Raw genomic sequence first — 20,604 nt, forward strand, 5'->3', positions numbered from 1 at the left:
TTGATAAAATATTTATGTTTAAAACAATTCAAAAACACTTTTAAGGCTGGAATAAATTTAAAACAAAATCCTTTCTGCATTCATTTGCGTGCTTACTTGACCCACTACTTCTCAGATATTTATTGAGTGCAGTCTACCTTTGAAAATCATTACAGAATATTTTATAACTGAATTAGATAAATGTTTATAAACAATTGGTTTCAATCATCATCAAATAGCTGACTTAATTTGGAATAATGAGGTATTGTTCTACAATAAATAAAAAGTACTTGTTTCTTATAGGAGGCAACTAAATGGACTTTTTAATCAATATCTTATGGTGGGAAATTTTGGCAATTATTTAGTCTTAGGAAAGAAAGTTTGCTACATCATGGTTGATAGTACAAGCAAAGCTAATAGAAAGGCCTACTTTTAGACAGGCATAACCCCAGGAGATGCTCAATTTGTTCCCCCAAATGAAAACAGCTTCATTGCTTTTTATGATAAAAATAATATAGCTAAATATTTAAAAAATAGGTAATATTTAAAGATGTTCATTGCAGCAAAAAATCAAAAACATTAGTTATGTACATTTTTGTTTAAAACAAAAAAATGCTATTTACAACTTTTCTTTTTATCATTAAACAATATATTTTGCACATCCTGCCATGTCATTAGATATAGGTCTATTTCGCTTTTTTGAAGGCTGTGTAGTATCCTATTGTATGATTGTTCTTTACTTTCTTCAACTGGCCCCATGTTGAAGGACATTTGGATTGCTTTGACTCTGCTGCAGGGAACACACATAGACATATTTGTCCACCCTCATACAAGGAGATCTTGTGATCCAGGATGATCACTTGAAACCCCACGTCTCTCCAGGCTCCCTTGGTACAATCCTTTCTGCTCACTGCTACTATCAAAAGATTATAGTAACAAAAGCATGAGCATGCCACTTAGTGAGAAAGCCTTGAAGCAAGAATTTTTTGCATTGTTCATTGAAAAGCATGGTTTCTGTGGAGAGTATCCTCAAAGACATTTTTCAAAAGTCTGCATGCATTTTAGAACTCATAGGATATTGAAACTCTGAGAAAGCATATTGTTCTTTTCCAGCAGGTAGAGAACATAGAGTTTAAATACAAAAGGATCGTCACTATATCTACTTCCTCTCCTTTCATCTCGAAAACGTGTTGGAAACTTGAATAAACCAAAATTGGTTTGGTTTGCTTTGCTTCACAGGTTATGGACCTCAAAGGCCAAATGATCTACATTGTTGAATCTAGTGCCATCTTGTTCTTGGGGTCACCCTGTGTGGACCGATTAGAAGATTTTACAGGACGAGGGCTCTACCTCTCAGACATCCCAATTCACAATGCACTGAGGGATGTGGTCCTCATAGGCGAACAAGCCAGAGCTCAAGATGGCCTAAAAAAGAGGCTGGGCAAGCTGAAGGCCACCCTGGAGCAAGCCCACCAAGCCCTGGAGGAAGAGAAGAAGAAGACAGTCGATCTTCTGTGCTCCATATTTCCCTGCGAGGTGGCGCAGCAGCTGTGGCAAGGGCAAGTTGTACAAGCCAAGAAGTTCAGTAACGTCACCATGCTTTTCTCGGACATTGTTGGGTTCACTGCCATCTGTTCCCAGTGCTCACCACTGCAGGTCATCACCATGCTCAATGCACTCTACACTCGCTTTGACCGGCAGTGTGGAGAGCTGGATGTCTACAAGGTAGGGGTCGAACAGGGCAATGCCCATTTTAGAGGGAAAAGTCACTGAGAAAAAGCACTGCAACTAGAACCTGAGTTGTGATATCAATGAAAGGCTTTCTCTGCAGGGCCATGCAAGCCACATCCTGGGAGCAGGCACTGTGCGTTAATCCTGTGGGTGTTCTCTGGCCAGAAGTAGTTCTGAATCTGCTCAGAAATGGAGATAATTATTCCATGAAAGGACTGCTTATTCAAAGAATAAGCACAGAATGGAAGGGTGATAGATTGAGTGGAGGCTGGGATATAGGACTCATGAAAAGGTAATGTTTAAACGTCAAGAAACTTGACACTTGACTGGGAAACAGACTTGTTATTAAGCATGAAATAATTTAAAGTATGACTTGTACAGGGAAAATTTATCCTTTGTATTGGTAAAAGTAAAGAAACATGTATTATACAAATTGTCTTTAAATAGATTAATTCAGTACAGAGTTAACATGATACTTTTCATGGCTGGTTCACAGATATCCAAATCACCAACTTAAGGCAATATTGTAGAGGGGCCGGGGGCAGAGACACTCGAATAAGAGGCCCATCTTCACATCTTGTTCTCTACCTTACTTGCTTGTAAGCTGAGAAACTTAAATAACCTTCCTCATTTCTAAAACAGAGAAAATAATATCCACCCACAGAGTTTCTATGTGTAAATAACATAAATTATGTCCCTTAATCCTCATAGACAGGACTGTGATAAAGATTATGGTAAGTAATATCTGTTGTTCATCAGGCAGCAGGATTTATGTATTGAGTACGATGTACTAGGCATCATTCTAGGCACTGGGCATGCATAGTGATTGCCACTGACATGTAATAAACTGACACGTAATAAACTATTTTTTAAAGTAATTATTATCAATAAGAGATCTATTGAAGAGATTTTGTGTTCTGTTTGTTTCTGTAGAATTAAAGCATTTTTTTTTTTACTCATTTAAAGTATTTTGCATTGTTTTAGCTATTGGCAGTAAGAATAAAGCATGCTTCTCATTGGTGTGGCTTGAATCATCTTGTGACTTGCCACATAACAATTTGGCATTTCCGAGCTTAACCCAACCTGAAATAAGTAAATTATTGAGGAGGAAACAAATATTATTTATGGGAATACATAAGCCCCTGCTTTGTTCCAATCTAGATGCTAGAAGCAAAACTTTCCTTTTACAAGTTTCTAACAGGAAATTCCAGACAGAGCTATGATCCCCTTGGGAAAAAAAAGAGGTCCATGTATAATTACAGATAAAATAATTGGCTTCAGTTAGGTTAAGCTTGATGGCCTCTTGTGGAATTTACTATATTTATGTGTAGATAGTTTCTATCTTGAGAATGGCTCCTCTCTCAGAATTGTGAGAAAGAAGTCTTGCCCTCCTTTGCAAACTGCTGTGATGATTAGCAGAAGAAGTTGCCCTCTTCTACAACTTGAAACTTTTAAGAATTTGGTTATTCCTATCAAGTATCAGATTCTATGCTCCTTACTACAAGGATGGTAGCCACAGAGTTCCCTGAATAATCCAACCACAGCTCAAACTAAACAATGAATCACTTTCTCTACCAGTCCCTATATCCCCCTTCTCTTCATCTCTGATTTTGCATAGAAATACCAGGAGACAGCTGTAAATAAATAGGGAAGGGCCTTAACCATGGAATGAATGTGAGATATACAGAATATGTGATCATAGGCTGGCCGGTGAATGCAATGGTTTTCAGGGAATAGTAAAGCTTATTTATTCCAGGACTTAATTGTACTAGGACTTTAGCTTTCTTGTTTGTCTTTCAATCTTTTGGTCATTTTTCTATTTATTTCAGTATTTGTTTATCCACTGTTTCAGCAAGTATTTACTGGTCATCCAGCATTTGCCAGCATGGGTGGGCACAATCCCTGTGAGCAGAGTTTACACGTGGGGATGAGAGGGTGGCACTGACGAATGCCAGATTTCCACATGACAAGATGAATGCCCAATTCCGTTCACATCCGTACAGGGTGCTACAATGGCACAGGGAATGGACACCTAACACCGAGTAGGGGTGAGGGTACCGCTTCTCCCCATTAGTAACATTTATCGCACACCTGTGATATATTAGCCATTATGTTAAACACTTTTTATGTATTTGTTGCTGAGGAAAAGCTGATGGGAGGCCTTGCTGCCTAGTTAATTTATTAGCAAATACACTGGGCTCTGGTGATAGGGGAGTTAATAGAATGGTAGACAAACTCAGAGAACTTATGTTCTACTGGAGGAAAGACAGACAATTAAAGAAAGGAGTAAATTTATAGTATTCTGGTTGGTGTAGTATTCTGGTTGAGGTTCAGGAAGAGAAGTGCAAGGGGTAGGGGGTGATGGCTGTTTCAGAGAGAGTGGTCGGGATAGCACTTTCTCATAAGGTGAAGTTTGAGCAGGGACTGAAGGAAATGAGGGGCAAGCCAGGTGGTTATCTGCAGGAAGAGTGTTCCAGGCAAAGGAATAGCACATGGGGACAAGTTTGGTATGTTTGAGGGATAACAGGAGGCCAATGGCTTTGGGACAAAGCAGGCAAGGGGGAGACTTAGGAAATAAAGCCAGGAATTAGCAGAAAGGTCAAGAAGAGCTTTGGAGACATTTCAAGGGCATTTATTCTGAGTGAAAGGGAGAATCACTGAAGGTTTGTCTCTCTCTTTTCCTTTCTCACCTCCATCCCTCCATTTTGGCGGCTTTGGATAAGAAGAATGATATGATCTGATAAGTTCCAATAAATATTTGGAAGAGAAGAAAAATGCAACTATTACAATTTGGTGAATTATTGTGGCTTTAAATTGACTGCTAGCTTTCTGTGGTCATTATCACAGACAGATAAAAATCACCTGTAACAACAACAATAATGGCAATGATAATAATAATACTTGGAATTTATATAATAGCTTGATTTCCAGTAGCCTTCCAAGCACCATTGTTTCTCTCTCCTGGTTTGACATCTGGGTTTCTATACTTTGTGATTAATATTCATGTTGCTATGAGAACCCTGAAAATCTTTTTGAAAATGTTTCATGTCTTAGTTTTACATTGTGCATTCTTACTAAATTTGTATGACTTTGATTGAGTAGTGACTGCATTCAAAGCAGTGTATCTTATGCTGAAAGGATGTGAAATCAGTAAGTGATCCTAACATCTTTAAGCAATTTATTGTAAAACCAAAATACATCATTTGCTTCTACAAAGCCATTTTCCATAGTTAAAAAAAAAAAGGTGGAATGATCTGATGAGTCGGTGGCAAGCGTGGGAGTAGAAGCCACCTCCTGACACTGTGTTCACAGCCCTGTGCTGCCTCTCAGTGCAGTGCCCTGATCTAAGGCATCTAAACCTTGTGATTTCCTAAAAGGGAAGCCATTTCTGAAAGTATCTGATTTACTCTGATTTTCCATAGGGCACGAACACTGAGATTTCTGCTATATGATATATGCTACGATTCTTCCTGAGTTTTTATTTGTAACATGGAAAATCTGCTATGTGTAGGTGGAGACCATTGGTGATGCATATTGTGTGGCGGGGGGATTACACAGAGAAAGTGATACCCATGCTGTTCAGATAGCCCTGATGGCCCTGAAGATGATGGAGCTCTCTGATGAAGTCATGTCTCCCCATGGAGAACCCATCAAGGTAAGGCAGATCATATAGTCCAGGAGATGTCATGAGAGCAAATGCTTATTAATTAGTTCTCAAAAGAATGGTGTATTAGTTGGAGTTTAGTTGCAGAGAACAAAATGTCTAACTTGTTTAAGCAGGAAGAAATTTACTATAGGGTATTAAATGGCTTACAGAATCATTAAGAGGACTAAAGATGCCATCTGTAAGTTGATCTTTCAAACAATGGCTCCCAGAGCCACACTTCAGAACCACTGTTTTTTCTCGGATCAGAAAGCTGGCTCCTAAACTACACCACTGTAATCACAGTCAAGAAATTGCTGTGTTCAAAAAGTTGCTGCCTCTACTACTGGCTACAGAACAAAACTGCAGCTACTATAATTTGAAGCAGCAACATGGAAGTCCTGCATCATGACCCTCACAAAATGAGGGACTGGAAACTGGGCTCTCCGCTAAGCATGCCATGAAACACCCAAAGGCTTCCACAGTTGTGCTCACACTTGGAAGCGATAGAAATGCAGTCACAGCAGAAATCCTGGCTTCCAAATCTCATGCAAGGGTAGGGTATCTGATTCACCAAACTTAAATTCATCTAGAAACTGCCAGGGAATTTGGAAAATGTAATTTTTAACCTTCCAGTCCCTTCAGGGGAGAACTTTACACTAGCATGAATGTTGACTGCTAAGCCACCAACATTTTCCAGGACATATAACATTCCAAAATTTCTAGATGAGCCAGACCCCATAATAATGTATTATTGCAGATGAGAAAATAAAATCAACATGCTCAGCATTGGTTTAATAGATAGAATATGAGCAAATTGTCTTCATTTGTCCCACTTAATTTTTATACAACAGTCTTCAACTGATAACTTTCAGAAATGGGCCTTTGAAGTGATATAGGATCCTATCTGATACGCTGTAAAACATATAGAGAAGTAAAAAATATAAGAATCAAAACTGTAATATTTATAAATTTAAATATGGCTCTCTTCAATCTTAATAGAAGCCATATGTCTAAGCCTTCACAAGTATTTCGAAGTCCGCTGTCATCCCACTTATATAATTCTGTGTGATGCACTTCCCTAAATTTTGTGGTGTAAAACCAGAACCCTTTTATTATGCATGGATTCTGTGCACCAGAAGTTTTGATGAGGCACATCAGGGAAACCTTGTCTTTGTTCCACAGTATCTGGGACCTCAGCTGGAAATATTCCAATGGTTGACTGCGTTTGGAATAGTTGGAATTGGACCACTTGTAACTGGAGGACCCATTCCAAGATGGCTGCTTCTCTTACGTGCTTGGTTCCTTGGTGGAGATGGCTGAAGGCTGGTCCCAGCTGGGACTGTCAGCCCAAGTGTTTACATGTGGTGCTCCAGCAGCACAGCCTCAGAGCAGTCAAACTTCTTACATGGTGGCTCATGTCCCACTGAACAAGATTGGTAGAAGCTGCCTGGCTTTTTATGACCTTTAGGAGACACAGTGATACTTCCATTATATTCTTTTGGCCAAAGCAATCATAAGCCTGCCCAGAGAGGAGGACACTTAGACCCCATGTCTTAATAAGAAGAGTGTGAAATAACTTGCAACTATGTTTTAAAAGCATCACAGCATCTGACTTTTCCAGACTTAGTTTCTATAATTGCACTTTTTAAAAGAGGAGAATTATATATTTCTCTCTCTTTCTGTTTTTTTCATGGGTGAGGGAACTCATAGCATCAAAGTAAATGTTTAAAATATCCAGATTAGCAATAAAACCAGTGATTTCCACATAAATAGCATTTATAATTAAAGTTGGTATGTTTGGGACAGGGAGATTAGTGACATATATTTGTTATTTGTAGAAATGTATTTTTAGAGTTTTGCAATAGAAAGGGTTATTTATAACTAGTTTCAAAGATAATTACCTGGTTAATAATAGTTTAGCTCTAATGATCTGTTAAGTGAGATGTCAAACATACCTTTTTATTTGCGCTAACCTACAGTTCCTAGGAAATCTCATGGCCTTAGGAGCTACCCAAGAAATATCACAGAGACAGAAGTGAAGAGTATTTTTTGTAGAGAGAGAAAGATTAACATGTATCAGAGGGAGCATATTGTGACTTAAACACTGTCTCATTTAATCTGTACAACAACATTATGAAGAGGAATCCACAACTCACTGATGGACAAGAGCACTCAAGTCTCTTGTGCATCCAGATTTGGAGTCACGTCGATCTGGCTTCAAAGCCCAGACTTTTACTCCTTCCTACCTTGATACCCCAGGGAATGAAATCAAAGTGAAAGAATAGCAAATATTTCCTTTTTTCTTTTCAAGCTCTCTATTTTTCTGCATGTATTATGTACAAATCATCTACTCACTTATTCCTACTGATTTCCTTGCTAACATCCACCCACTCAGGCTTAGAAAACTGTAGGTGGACTGATGACAGAGACCAGAAGGCTGAATGTAGCAGTGTGGGTCAGTAAGTGTGAAGTGAACTGGGAAACAAACTTCTGGTGCCCCTCCTTTCCTATTCCCAGAGGCCTGTAATGAGAAATGGGCTATGTCAAAAGCAGTCCCCAAATAGAACACGCCCCCAGCAGGTTTCCATTCAGGGCATGCTGTGCATCGTAAACTTCGGATTTTCCTGCTCGTGAATTTGAAAAGTTGTCTGGTGAGAAAGCTTTGGAGCTGAGAGTGAGGTTCAGAACTGGAGAGGAGGGTAGGGAGAGGGAGAGCTGAATGGTAGGAACCAAAAAGCATTTGGTGTATCGTCATTGTTTGGATTTATACAAGGAGAATGTATTTGTTTATTAATATTGAAATAGAAAAATAAAACTGCTATGATCAATTTATCATAGAAAAAGCTGGAATAACTAAGTACAGAGAGAGAAACTAGTTTAACCAGAACAGTGCCCAAAGGGAGCAAAAACTTCTTAAATTAAACATGCTGAAATTGTGGCTGATATGTATAGGCAGAAAGCCTTTTCTCATTGTTTTTGTTTGTTTGTTTTTATTGTTTGGTTGTTATACATATAAAACCATATTCTCCTAAAGAAGAAAAAGCCAGATATAAGAGACATGTAAGTTTTGCTGCTGGAAGTAAAACTGTGACAAAGAAGGCACTTTAAAAATAATCTGATCCTGCATTTTATAGATGAAGGAATAGTAAGAGGGAAATAAAGAGACTTATAGAAAGTCAGACTACCAATTATTAGCAGAGTTTCATTTAGAACGTAAATCTCCTGATTCATAGTATAGTGCTTTTGTTTGAAAATAATTGCAGAATTTATGGTTTGATATCTTAAAAGCAAAGGATTCTGGACAGTTTCTAGCGAATATCTGAAATTAGCTGTAAAATGAGGTAAAACTAGTCTTCTGAATTGTAAATTACATCTAAGTTACTGAGTACTTGGCCTTTATTTAAAATGCATATATCTAATAAAACTTCTTTGAAATGGTCAACTGAACATAGGATTTGAAAATAATGAACCTGGTGTCTGATTGTCATTTAAAATATCCCCACTTTAACTTGCTTTGATGTAGAAATAATTTAATAATTTGTGTATCCTCTTAGATCGTCAAGTATGTAGATCTCCTAGAAGATCTCAGTTTAAGATCTTCTGTCTTAATTGCTGTCCAAACCATTAATAACTTTCAGAATTCTTAAACTTTTACCACAACATATTCCAGACTGCCTCTTATTTCTAGACATGCCACAACTCTGGTTTTCCATGAGTCCAGATGTTTTTAACTAACATGTATATAGTCATTGCAATGCGGGCTTCAGCATTTCCAACCTTGTGCTTCCTCTATCATTTTCTGCTTATATATTACAATTCCCTTTCTCCATTTGTTAGTCATCTGAATAGTGGAGTAGTGCTTGGCATAAAGTTCTTTTAAAGCAAAATGCCTAAAAACCCACACTTTAGATCCTGAGAGCTAGCTTCTTTTGCTCCTCTCTGGCAGTGTTTTGGGAAACAACTCCTGGAGTCCAGAAATTAGGTCTATCTCACTTGGTGGACAGAGCAGGCTCACATAAACAGTCCCTAGACACTTTGTCTGATCACCACGGTGCCTGTGATAGGTATGCGTGCAAGTTGATTTCAGATATTGAAGACAGGTGAAATAAAGATGCTTTGTGTAATAAACCTAAGTGCAAAAATGTAGAAGAGTTAAGGGGTCTGACTGATTTTGCACTAGGCATTCTTAATTGGATTTGAAGAGTAGAGGGAAATTGGCTGGAGGTTTTGAGGGAGGAGGGGTGTGGTGAGAGTGGATGGTAAAATCATTTAGACAGGGCATTCAAACAACACTGACAAGTGGGAAGTGTTTGACCAATGACGGGAACATTGTGTTCCTTTTTGCTTTCAGATGCGAATTGGACTGCATTCTGGGTCAGTTTTTGCTGGAGTTGTTGGAGTTAAAATGCCCCGTTACTGTCTTTTTGGAAACAATGTCACCTTGGCTAACAAATTTGAGTCCTGCAGTGTGCCACGGAAAATCAATGTCAGTCCAACAACTTACAGGTACGGATTGCACTGAGCACCTGAAATCTATTATTTTTATCTGCATATGATTGTCATGTGTTTTTCATTGGTTTGTTTCATTCTCCATAATTTGTTTTTGCTTAGATAATCTTAAAGGAGAAAGAAAAGCAATAGCTTTTGTCATCCTCACTTGAACCTTTTTAAAACTACTCGCTAGCTTCTTGAGAACGACTCTCTTGAGAGATTTGTAGCCCAGCTGTAATCCTTGACACACACCCTATCTTCCTCCATTATTATTATTTTCAAAGCATGTATTAGTTTTCACAGTGCTTTGACAGGAATTTTGACACCAACTAGCCTACTGCAGCACCATTCTGGCACTGACTACCCAGAGTTAGCACAGACCCTACAACTTAGAGGTCAAGGTCCCCAACAAGACTCCCTTTCATTCAGACGCCAGCTGTCTATAAATTTGATCTTGTTTTAAAAATCCAATTATATTGAAAACAAAAAAGTTTTCCGGATCTATGTGCTAGCTAATTTACACCAAGCAAATTAACTTTCCTGTTCTCAGAGACAGCTATTTTACAGCATCTTCTTTCTCCTTAAAGCTCCAATACCCTTCCTTTCCAGCTCTGACTTTAAATTGATAACTTCATTTCATATTTCACAGCAAGAAATGTTGCGGTCAAATAAACTAAACCACCTTCATGCCATCCCTCCGCATGGCTGCCCCAGTACCCTTGTCTGGGACCTTTGTTCCTGTCACAGTTCGCCACCTGCCCTGTTCCCATTTGAGATCGTCTCTTCCAGTTTTGCTCAGAGTGCTACTTCTTCTCACCTTCTCAAAACTTCTCATGAAAATAAGTGCTCTCTCTTTCTGATCAGTTTCTTGGATGGAATGATTATTCCCATAATACAGACATATCTTTCTATTAAACCTCTTAAAAAATATGTATCTTCTGGGTGGCCTGGTGGCCTAGTGCTTAAGTTTGCATGCTCCACTTCAGCAGCCCAGGGTTCGCTGGCCTGGACCCCAGGCGCGGACCTATGCACCACATATCACGCCATGCTGTGGCAGGCATCCCAGATATAAAATGGAGGAAGATGGGCACAGATGTTAGCTCAGATCCAATCTTCCTCAACAACAACAACAAAAATATATATCTATCTATCTTCCTTGTTTCCAAGTCTGTCTCAGCTACCCCCTATATTTCAGCTCCTTTTTCCAGAAGAACTCTTTACGAGAATTGCCTGTGCTCATTGTCTCTGCTTTTTCACCTCCCATTAGCTCTTTAATGGACTCTAACCAGGGTCTGTTCCTTGCATTCCTCTGAAATGGTTCTTATCAGGGTCATCGGTGGACCTTGCTAAAATCATGGTCAATTCTCTCTCCTTATCTTCCTCAACCTCTCGGTAGCAATTGAACAGCTTGAGTATTCCCTCCTTTAAACATTTTCTTCTTGAGGCTTTTGTGACACCACGGTCATCTGGTTTTCTCGTTAACCCACGGCTACCCCTTGTCAGTGTCTTTTGTTGATGCTCCTTCCCTAACGGACCTTTGAACGTTCCAGTGCCCAGAGTTCTGTCCCTGTTCTCCTCTCTGTCTGAAATTTTATGACTCACGTTTTTTACCTCTAGCTCATCCCATAATTCTCCACTGAGTAACAGATGCATATATTCCTATTCTGTATTCTACTTGGTTGGTTAATTAACATATTAAAATTAATGTGGTCATAAGTAATTTCCCACACCCACCAGCCCAACGAAACCTTCTTCCCACCCAGCCAAGCTTTATCAATCTCCTTAAAATAGCACCACCATCCACCTAGTTACTTAGACCATAAACCTCAGAGTGATCATTCCTCTTTCCCCCTCACAGCCCAACACCACCATCTATAAATTATATCCTGAATACAGCTTTTCTCACCTCCTTCAGTACTGCAGCCCACGCCAGGCCACCCTGATCTCTCCTAGCTCAGCCAACCCAGTATCACCCTCACTCTTCTTCCTGCTCACTTTCCTGCACATGTCCTCCCTACAGTTCATCCTCCACACAATAACCAGATTATCTTCCTAAAGTACAAATGAGATTTTGTCATTCCTGGGTTTAAAGCCCTCCAATGGCTCCCACTGCAACCAGAAGAAAATGTAAACTTGTGACCACAGACTAAAATGTTCTCTTTAACCAATGTCCTGCTGGCCTCTGCCACCTCATTTTCTTCCACTTTCCCTTTCATTCACTGGTCTTCTGCCTCCTTGGCCTCAGTTTTCTTCGTCAGACTTGCTAAACCAATTCCTGCATCAAGGATACTTGCGATTCCTCTGCTTTACACCTCTCTCCTGGATCATCCTGTGTCTTCCTCCTTCTCATAGCTAGACCTGAAGTCAGATGTCACCCCTTCAAAGAGATATTCCTCAACTGCCGTAGCTAGAGGAACAAGCTTCCCCTCATACACCCTCATGTTATCATCTTCTCAGCTCATATCTCTGTCTGAAATGGCTTTTATTTATGTGTTGATTGCTGCCTCCCTGTGTGGAATATCAGCCTCCTGTGGTAAGCATTCTGTGTTCCCAGCTCCTAGATCAGAGCCTGGACCACACTAGGGAAGCAATAAGTGTTTATTAATTGACTGTTGACTCTTTGACATGAAGGTGAATCAGTATATCGTGAGAACTGGAAAAGTCCCTCTGGATCATTGTCATGATAATCACCTAAGGTCAAACCAGGTGTGCCAGTTGGGGTAAGACTCAGTGCCCTCAGAGGACATGACTCTGCTCTCTGCAAGATTTGAGAGGAATCATCCTATTACAACATAGGAGTCAGTCTCTGATACCTATGCTGCTTTCTCAATTTTCAGTAACATAATATGCATCCGTATGCGTATTGAAGAGTCCTTGTGTGTATATCATTTGCATACAAAAAGTATAGCTTTCTGTTTCTCCTATTTTAATTGTTTTTAAGCAGTATGAAACTAACTCTTTCAAAAATTGTCTTTTGTTCTATGTCTCAAAGGTCTTGAGTCATGATAGGAGACATTGATATTAGCTAGTCATTTTACTCCCAAAATATAATTCAGGATCTTGGTTCTCCCAGCGGAGCAGCCTGACTTTTGGATATACATTTCCAGCAACAGGACAAGGCTCATTACTTGCGTCTTTAGATTCACTATATTGACAATGTTACTAGAAATGCACATATAGGATTTTATACTATAGATAGCGTTAACCTTTTTGTTAATAAAATATTTTTATTACAATAGTAATATATGCCCACTTTAGAAAATTTATGAAATCAGAACATTATAAAGTAAACAAAAATAATTCATAATCTCACTATCCAGAGACAATAAGTATTCACATTCTTTTCATTTCTTAGTATATGTTTATGTACACCTAAATGATAATGAAAATTTAACTTATATTGACTTTCAATAAATATACTAAAGTCATTTCTACTTTTTATAAAGTATGGCATACTGACTTTTTCCTTTTTTATTGATTTCAGTAATAATTTACTTATCTTTTATTCTTATATAAGAAATATTTATATCTTATCTAAAGGGCAAGCGATGGTTAAAATGCTTTATTTAGGCAAGAAGTAAATATTTAATGTGAAATACTTTTAATAACATTTTAAAATGCTTTCCTTTAGAAGTACTCTATAGTTAAAGTTCTGCACACTCTGCTTCAGCGGCCTGGGTTCACAAGTTTGGATCCTGGGAGCAGACGTACTCCACTCATCAGCTGTGGAGGCATCCCACATACAAAAAATAGAGGAAGATTGGCACAGACATTAGCTCAGGGCTCATCTTCCTCAAAAAAAAAAAAAAAGAGAGAGAGATTGGCAACAGATGTTCCCTTGGGGCAAATCTTCCTCACCAAAAAAAAAAAAAAAAAAAGGCAGAAGAAAGAAAATTTGAAGGGGAATAGATGATTTAAATTTCAATCAAAAGTCTATACTTTGTGAAATTTAATTAATAATTGGATTATAAAATAAAGACAAAATATTAGTTTTACTCAAAGTTCAGGACAAGCAGTAGGCTCTATTAGAAGTTGTACAAATATAAAAGGTAACTATTTCTTTGGAGAGCTTTATGGTAATACATTGAATTCTGAGATGGCATTTCTCAAATAATAAAATAATATCAAGCATAGCTTCCTTGATATATTTATGAAAAACATGTAAAGTTAGGACTCAGAGTACATTCCCAAACACACAAAAAATCCTTACCTTCAAACTTCCGCTTCCAAATTCTAATCAGTCATTTAGAATGCACCAATGTAATGACAATTATACATTCTTTTCTTTTAAACATCAGGAGGAGTTTTACTTTTTATTTTAGGGGACCATTTTCTGCATTTTGGTGTGTTTTTACTGAAGTGCAGAGAACTGACAGAGACTAGGTTAGGTAATGTTTGTGTTTCAGGTTAGGGGATTATTGAGAGGTTTATGTGGCAATCCAGGGATCATTAAAGACAAAAATGGTAGATGGGGGAATATAAATGGATGTTGTCCAAGGTGGGGGGGTAAGTTGACCTAGGAACTCCTATTTGCAGGAGGAGTCTGAGAACATAGTGCCAGAGAAGCAGGACTTGAATCCCTTAAGGAGGAAGAACACAGAGAATAAGGGAATATGGGGGAGATGACAGAAAATAGGAGAGTTGATGCACAATTTAGGGGAAATGGTGTCTGGTGTAGAGGGAGTAAAGGAAAACTTCCACCACATGTGGACGTCCGCGCTGGGACTGTTGCTGCTGTTCTCGGGTCTTACTACCATCAAGCTTTCATCTAAATGGTTTTATTTTTCCAACCTGTTTTTCTTATAAAGTCTGATCTTTTTTTAAAGATGATTTAATGAGCATTTCTAACTCCATGACATTCTAGTTGTGTTTATCTGTAAGTTTCTTTCAAAAGCGTGGGGTTTGTATTCAGAAGAATGTCTTACAGTCCCAAGTGCAGGGCTTACCAGATGCGTGATCTTGAGCAAGGCACTCAGTAAATTCAAATGATAGACTTTAAAGCAACTTCTAACTGCTGACTATTTTTATATAAATTTAAATACAAGATGATGATTATAATTACCATATTTAACAGGAAATATTGGGTGGATGTGGATAGAAAAAATAAATCCTTTATCAATCACCTATAAATTTATACTTTTTTTATTAAACGTTTATAGTGTTATACATTTTTATATTTAAATTTCTTTTTAAAGATTTTATATTTTTCCTTTTTCTCCCCAAAGCCCCCGGTACATAGTTGTATATTCTTCGTTGTGGGTCCTTCTAGTTGCGGCATGTGGGACGCTGCCTCAGCGTGGTTTGATGAGCAGTGCCATGTCCGCACCCAGGATTTGAACCAACGAAACACTGGGCCGCCTGCAGTGGAGCACGTGAACTTAGTCGCTTGGCCATGGGGCCAGCCCCTATATTTAATTTTTAAACATTTCAAACATATAGAAAAAATAGAAGAAAATATGACACCCATGTAGCCGATGGTAATATTTAACCAATGTCAACATTTTGCTGTATTTGTTTCAGATCCCTGTTTTATAAAAGAAATAAAATATTACAGTCCCCTAGCCCCCATACTCGGACACACTGCACTCTTCACCCCTTAGGGTTTGTGGGAGCAGCTGAGAACATGTACTTCCTGCGGACCGGCAGGCTCCCAAAGAGAGAGGCAGAAAGGCATTGAGTAGGGCTTGAGGTTAGCATAATGGACAAGTAGTTAGTAGCAAATAATAAAATTTGGTAGAACAGATTAATTTAAGAAGAAAAAATTTTACAAATACTAGCAGCTTCCCCCAAATTTGCCGCTAAGATATGTGGCTTCTGTTTACCTGGAAGGAAAATGGGCAGAGAGAGGCCAGGAATGTAACTCTTATTTACATTCCTCCAGATAGAAAAACAAAGCCAGGGAAAAATAGATTCCCACTCACCCTGTCCAGATCTTTTTAAGACTTGCCTTGAATCCACTCAATATTATGTTTTTGAGATTTTTTTTCTTGATGAAACGTAAATCTCGTTCATTTATTTAAACTCTTCTTAATGCAGTGGTATGCTGATAAACCAGCTTTGGGGAGTGAAGTGGAGAATTCCTGATTTCTAACATTTGCCCATTTCTGTGGTGTAAATACTCTCACCATGGCAGGTTTCAGGCTAGTGATGGTTTAAATCGCCTGCAAAATTCCTGAATTTTTAACAGTTGGCTCACACAAGCCAGTAAGAGCCAGATCTAGCGTGATATGATACATGTTCTAGGCTATGAATAATCCAGTCTGTCTTCTACCCATGGTTAACCAGAGTATATCCAGTTTTCCATTATTACAAAAAAAGTGATAAATATTCTTATACATATGTCTCTAGTGATACCTATAAGTGATTTCCAGGATCATAGGCTCTACCCAGTTCCTGCTTTACTAAGCATCAATCAGCTTCCAAACTGGTTTTACCAATCTATATTCCACCAACAGGATACGAAGGTTTCTCTTCCCTAGTGCCTGATATTATCAGACTTACTAACTGCTACCAATATAATGAGTATTATGTGATATCTAATTGATGCTTAATCAATCTTCTTTAGTCAATTTATTTAATCTTCACAATTATCCTAAGGGACATGTGTTATTATTATCCCCATTTTAAAGACTAGAAAACTGACATTTTTGCTGCTATTCAAACCTAGATCTACCAGACTTTGAAGCTTATACTATTAATACTATGGAATTCCGTAACTTTTCATTATATACTACCAGATCCTATGCCTTATAAAAATAGACACTCAAAAATATTTATAATTTCATGACTATGGCATCATTTTATTAGTTTTATTATTTTGCAGATTATATATTTATTGATGCACTGATAAAAATTAGTTAATTAAATACTCATGTGTTTTATTCTCCTGGAAGTCTGTCATTCTTGAGACCCAGATTTCTGTTTACTTGGTTTCTTCAGTACGTAGAAGGGTGTCACAGCACCAGATCTAATACAGCGTTATCATTCTATTTCATTTAGATGTGACATTGCAGACTTGTCAGTGGAGGGCCATGGTCTGGTTGGGCAGACATGAGAAGTGATTTTCTGTAGAAATTGGTTTGAAGCCCAGAACTAGTCAACATTTTTCATCCATGGCCTGAATAATGGATTAAAGAGATGCTTATTAAGCTTGTATTTGACAGAAAGCTAGGGAAGCAAATGAGAAGAGGAGCCACTAACTTTATCAATAGGATTGGGATTAAAATGAGTTTAGCATAAGGGACAAGTAGTTAGTAGCAAATAACAAAATTCGGTAAAACAGATGAATTTAAGAAGGAAAAAATACTGTAAATACTAGATAGTAAGTAGAGTGTCAATATGTACAGTGAAATCTCATTTTATTCCAACTAACCTAGAATTCATAAAAATTCTATTGAGAGACCCAAAATTTATTCTCATATTATTTTATATATCTTATATAGAACTTTTCTTTCACAACTTCTTGCCCATGATTACCTCTCCTAATCATATGTACAATATGTACAAAATGAATGAATTGATAAATGGATAATGTCTTACCTCTTTCAACTTAGGAAGCCTTATTCAATAACTTTTTTTTTTTTGCTATTATTAGACTTTTGAATTATTTGGGGTTTTTCTCCAACTACTCTGAATTGCACTGTTATATTACAGATTATAACTTTACAAAAATATTTTATACTTATTTTTCCTAATATTTTTCCCATTATTTGGTAGAATTTTTTTGTGATTGTGAATTGATTCTTCATTGTTCTTCTTCTGTGAAGATGTTTGTTAACATCATTAGGATCTTTCTCACAATCATGCTGAAAATGGCTGGTTTATTAATATTCTCAAGAATATTCATTTAGTTGTGTTGTCTTTTCTTAAGTAGACAGTTATGTCAGTGTTAAAATTTAATATTAATGTGTTTAATTTAATCTTTTCAGATTACTCAAAGACTATCCTGGTTTTGTGTTTACTCCTCGATCAAGGGAGGAACTTCCACCAAACTTCCCCAGTGAAATTCCTGGAATCTGTTATTTTCTGGAAGCTTATCAACAAGGAAAAAATTCAAAACCATGGTTCCAAAAGAAAGATGTTGAAGATGGCAATGCCAATTTTTTAGGCAAAGCATCCGGAATAGATTAGCAAAATATATACCTGATTGTTAGTCTTTGGGGTTTGGCTCCTTCAGGCATGTGTGGAACCTCTGAAAGCACTTTAGGATTGTGGATGGCTAAAGAGCAGTATTACAATTTCAGGAGCTAAGTCACGATCTACTTTTTCTTCCACTTAACGTAACAAAAATGTATTCACTTCAATACTTCAACTCTGCAGTGAAAAACGAAAAAGAGGGAAACCTCAAAAAGTGACTTTTGGGGACTATTTCTGGTATATAACAATCACTTATTACCTGTACTCGAAATTCAGCACATTGTACATATATCGGGTAATTGTAGTTAACTGTGCAACCTGCTGGAGTCACCTGCAGTGCCGTGTCCTGGTGGAATGCCATGGTTGTTCAAGTGTATTTGTGATAGTGTTGCCTTAAAAACACTTTCTGAATAGAAATTATTGTCTTTGATACCGTAAGCTCTTTGAAACTTTCAACTCTACATTTTATTACGTTTCCTCATTTAACTGTCAGCATATATAACAAAAGAGAATTTTTTTCCTATTGCACTTTTCTTTTTTTAAGAAAATAAGCAATTATGGGTTAGGTGCAATATAAATATAAAATAGTTCTTCTGTAAATATCAAAGGTTATTTTATAAAAATATTCTCCATAACCTAATGTGTCATCATAATAAATACTTCCTTTTGTTTGAAATTTTTTTAAATTCTATATATGATAAAGGCTATTTTAATTCATATTAGCAATTTAATTCCTATTAATGCATTTTTGTGTCATAATATTTAGGTTAAAAGAGGCTTATGGCCTATATTAAAATGCAATAATATTATTCTAATTGAATTTAACCAGAAGCAACATGGGGGTAAACATCCAGAGAACATACTATAAAGTACAAAAGTAAAACATTTATACACACATGCACATACACATGGAGTATTTTAATCTATTTCAGCAGACATCATCCATTGCCATGCTGAGCCATATAAAAGTTCCAATAAGAAAATCTAAGTTCGGAGGTGAGAAATAAGACTTAGTCTTTTTGCTGATAGCTTATTTTTAAGTATTTTTGTTGCACACACACAACAGAATGTTTGGTGTGTGGATATGTCCAAGGAATCATCAAGTTTTTTGTCTTATTAAGTACACATCTGTGAATTGTTTATTCTGGTTGAAATATCTCAATGATGTTTTTTAAAGAGAACGTTGATATAGATGAAGAAAATGATGCTGTGATTTCACTATGGAAATTTCCAAACATTTTTCTCAAGCTGGAACTTTTGTTTTTAATGTTAGTTTAGACTAAGACCTCTGGTGAACTCAATAACCTGCAGAGTTTGGTTTGGGGTAGGATTTGATTTTAAAAAGCTCAACTTCAAAGCCAGAGAAAGACGAACGTTATAGTTTTTAAATCAGTATTCACGGAGCCATAGATACACTGAATTCATTTGGGGTTCTAAGAAGAACTCAGTTTAAAAGTCTTTTAATTGTCTCCATTAGTGCCCAGGCTAGCTCATGATGACCTCAGGAATAAAAAGTCATTATGGATTGATCTCTCATATTCCAAGGGTACTACTATAGATATTTCCATTAGATTACTATTTACTAAATGATACCCCAATGTCTTGAAGGATTGAATGTGTCTCATTAAATACCCATCCTATTATTGGAGATTTCCACAAGCCTTGGGAAAATATAGTTATAGTCTCATAATTATATGAAGTTAATAAAAGCATTTAAAAGGAAAATAAAGACTTAAATACATTTTTCTTTCTGGAACTGAGCCCTTATTTTAGGGAATATAATAGGAAATTAAAAGCATAATAAAATGTCTTCATCAAATATTTAAGCAGACCCCAATTTGGTGATAATTTTTGTTTTAAAGTTTATAAGTTAATTAGAATTCAAAAAATATTTATGTGTCTGTGTGGACCAATGTAGGAGAATGTAAAGAATCAGAGTGAAAGCTGTATGGAATTCCTTCTACTATTCCTGCAATCTTTATGTAAGTTTGACATTTTATCTAAATAAAAAGTTACCAAAAAGTGTATTTTCCCGGAGAAATTAAATCATTTGTGATGGATTCTCTAGGCCCGCCTACAAAGGCTCCTTAATTATGGAATACTTTGTGGACCTTAAGCAGGATGAACATACATTTCCATGAGAGAATGCATTCAAAATCCACAACTTGGATGCGAAAAAATGTAAGGAATCCCTGTTCCCTCTCTGTCTTAGCCACTTTGGAAATGGAAGTATGGAGAGGTCTGGAGACATTTTCAGATCCAAACCACTGATGTAAGCCAGGGGCAGCCACCATAGAGGGTAGGTTCCCAAGGAAAGTAACGGACCAGAATAGGAGCTCTGAGGTTAGGAGTAGACTTGAGGATGGAGAAATGAATGGGCAGAGAGGGCGTATGACAAGGTTAGAGGGTGAGGGGTTCTGATTCTTGTTCTGAATCTTGTTGGCAGTTTTACTATCCTGAAAAATAATGTGGGGTCCCAAGACTGCTTCCCTACCAGCCTGTTTCTTCTGAGAATTCCAGGCGCTGTTCCTACTGTTCTGGTTTTATTGTTTCCATTCATGGCTTCCTGTCCCATCATTTCGTGACCAGTACACAAAATAAATTCCCTTTTCATACATGGT

General features: G+C 37.3%; 1 protein-coding gene across 7 annotated transcripts in view; it reads left to right on the plus strand.

Moving 5' to 3' along the window:
• GUCY1A1 (guanylate cyclase 1 soluble subunit alpha 1) overlaps positions 1 to 20,010 on the plus strand; it is a 63,707-nt gene extending 43,697 nt beyond the window's left edge. For all 7 annotated transcript variants that reach the window (XM_070504948.1, XM_014843981.3, XM_044767062.2 and 4 more), the window contains 4 exons: positions 1,219 to 1,704; positions 5,222 to 5,365; positions 9,708 to 9,862; positions 17,776 to 20,010. In XM_070504948.1, the coding sequence (XP_070361049.1) occupies positions 1,219 to 1,704; positions 5,222 to 5,365; positions 9,708 to 9,862; positions 17,776 to 17,977 (987 nt within the window). In that variant the 3' untranslated portion in view covers positions 17,978 to 20,010. The remainder of the gene's footprint in view (positions 1 to 1,218; positions 1,705 to 5,221; positions 5,366 to 9,707; positions 9,863 to 17,775) is intronic.
• The last annotated feature ends 594 nt before the right edge of the window (positions 20,011 to 20,604 follow it).

The sequence above is a fragment of the Equus asinus genome, chromosome 3, assembly GCF_041296235.1.
Source record: "Equus asinus isolate D_3611 breed Donkey chromosome 3, EquAss-T2T_v2, whole genome shotgun sequence".
NCBI classification, from domain to species: domain Eukaryota; kingdom Metazoa; phylum Chordata; class Mammalia; order Perissodactyla; family Equidae; genus Equus; species Equus asinus.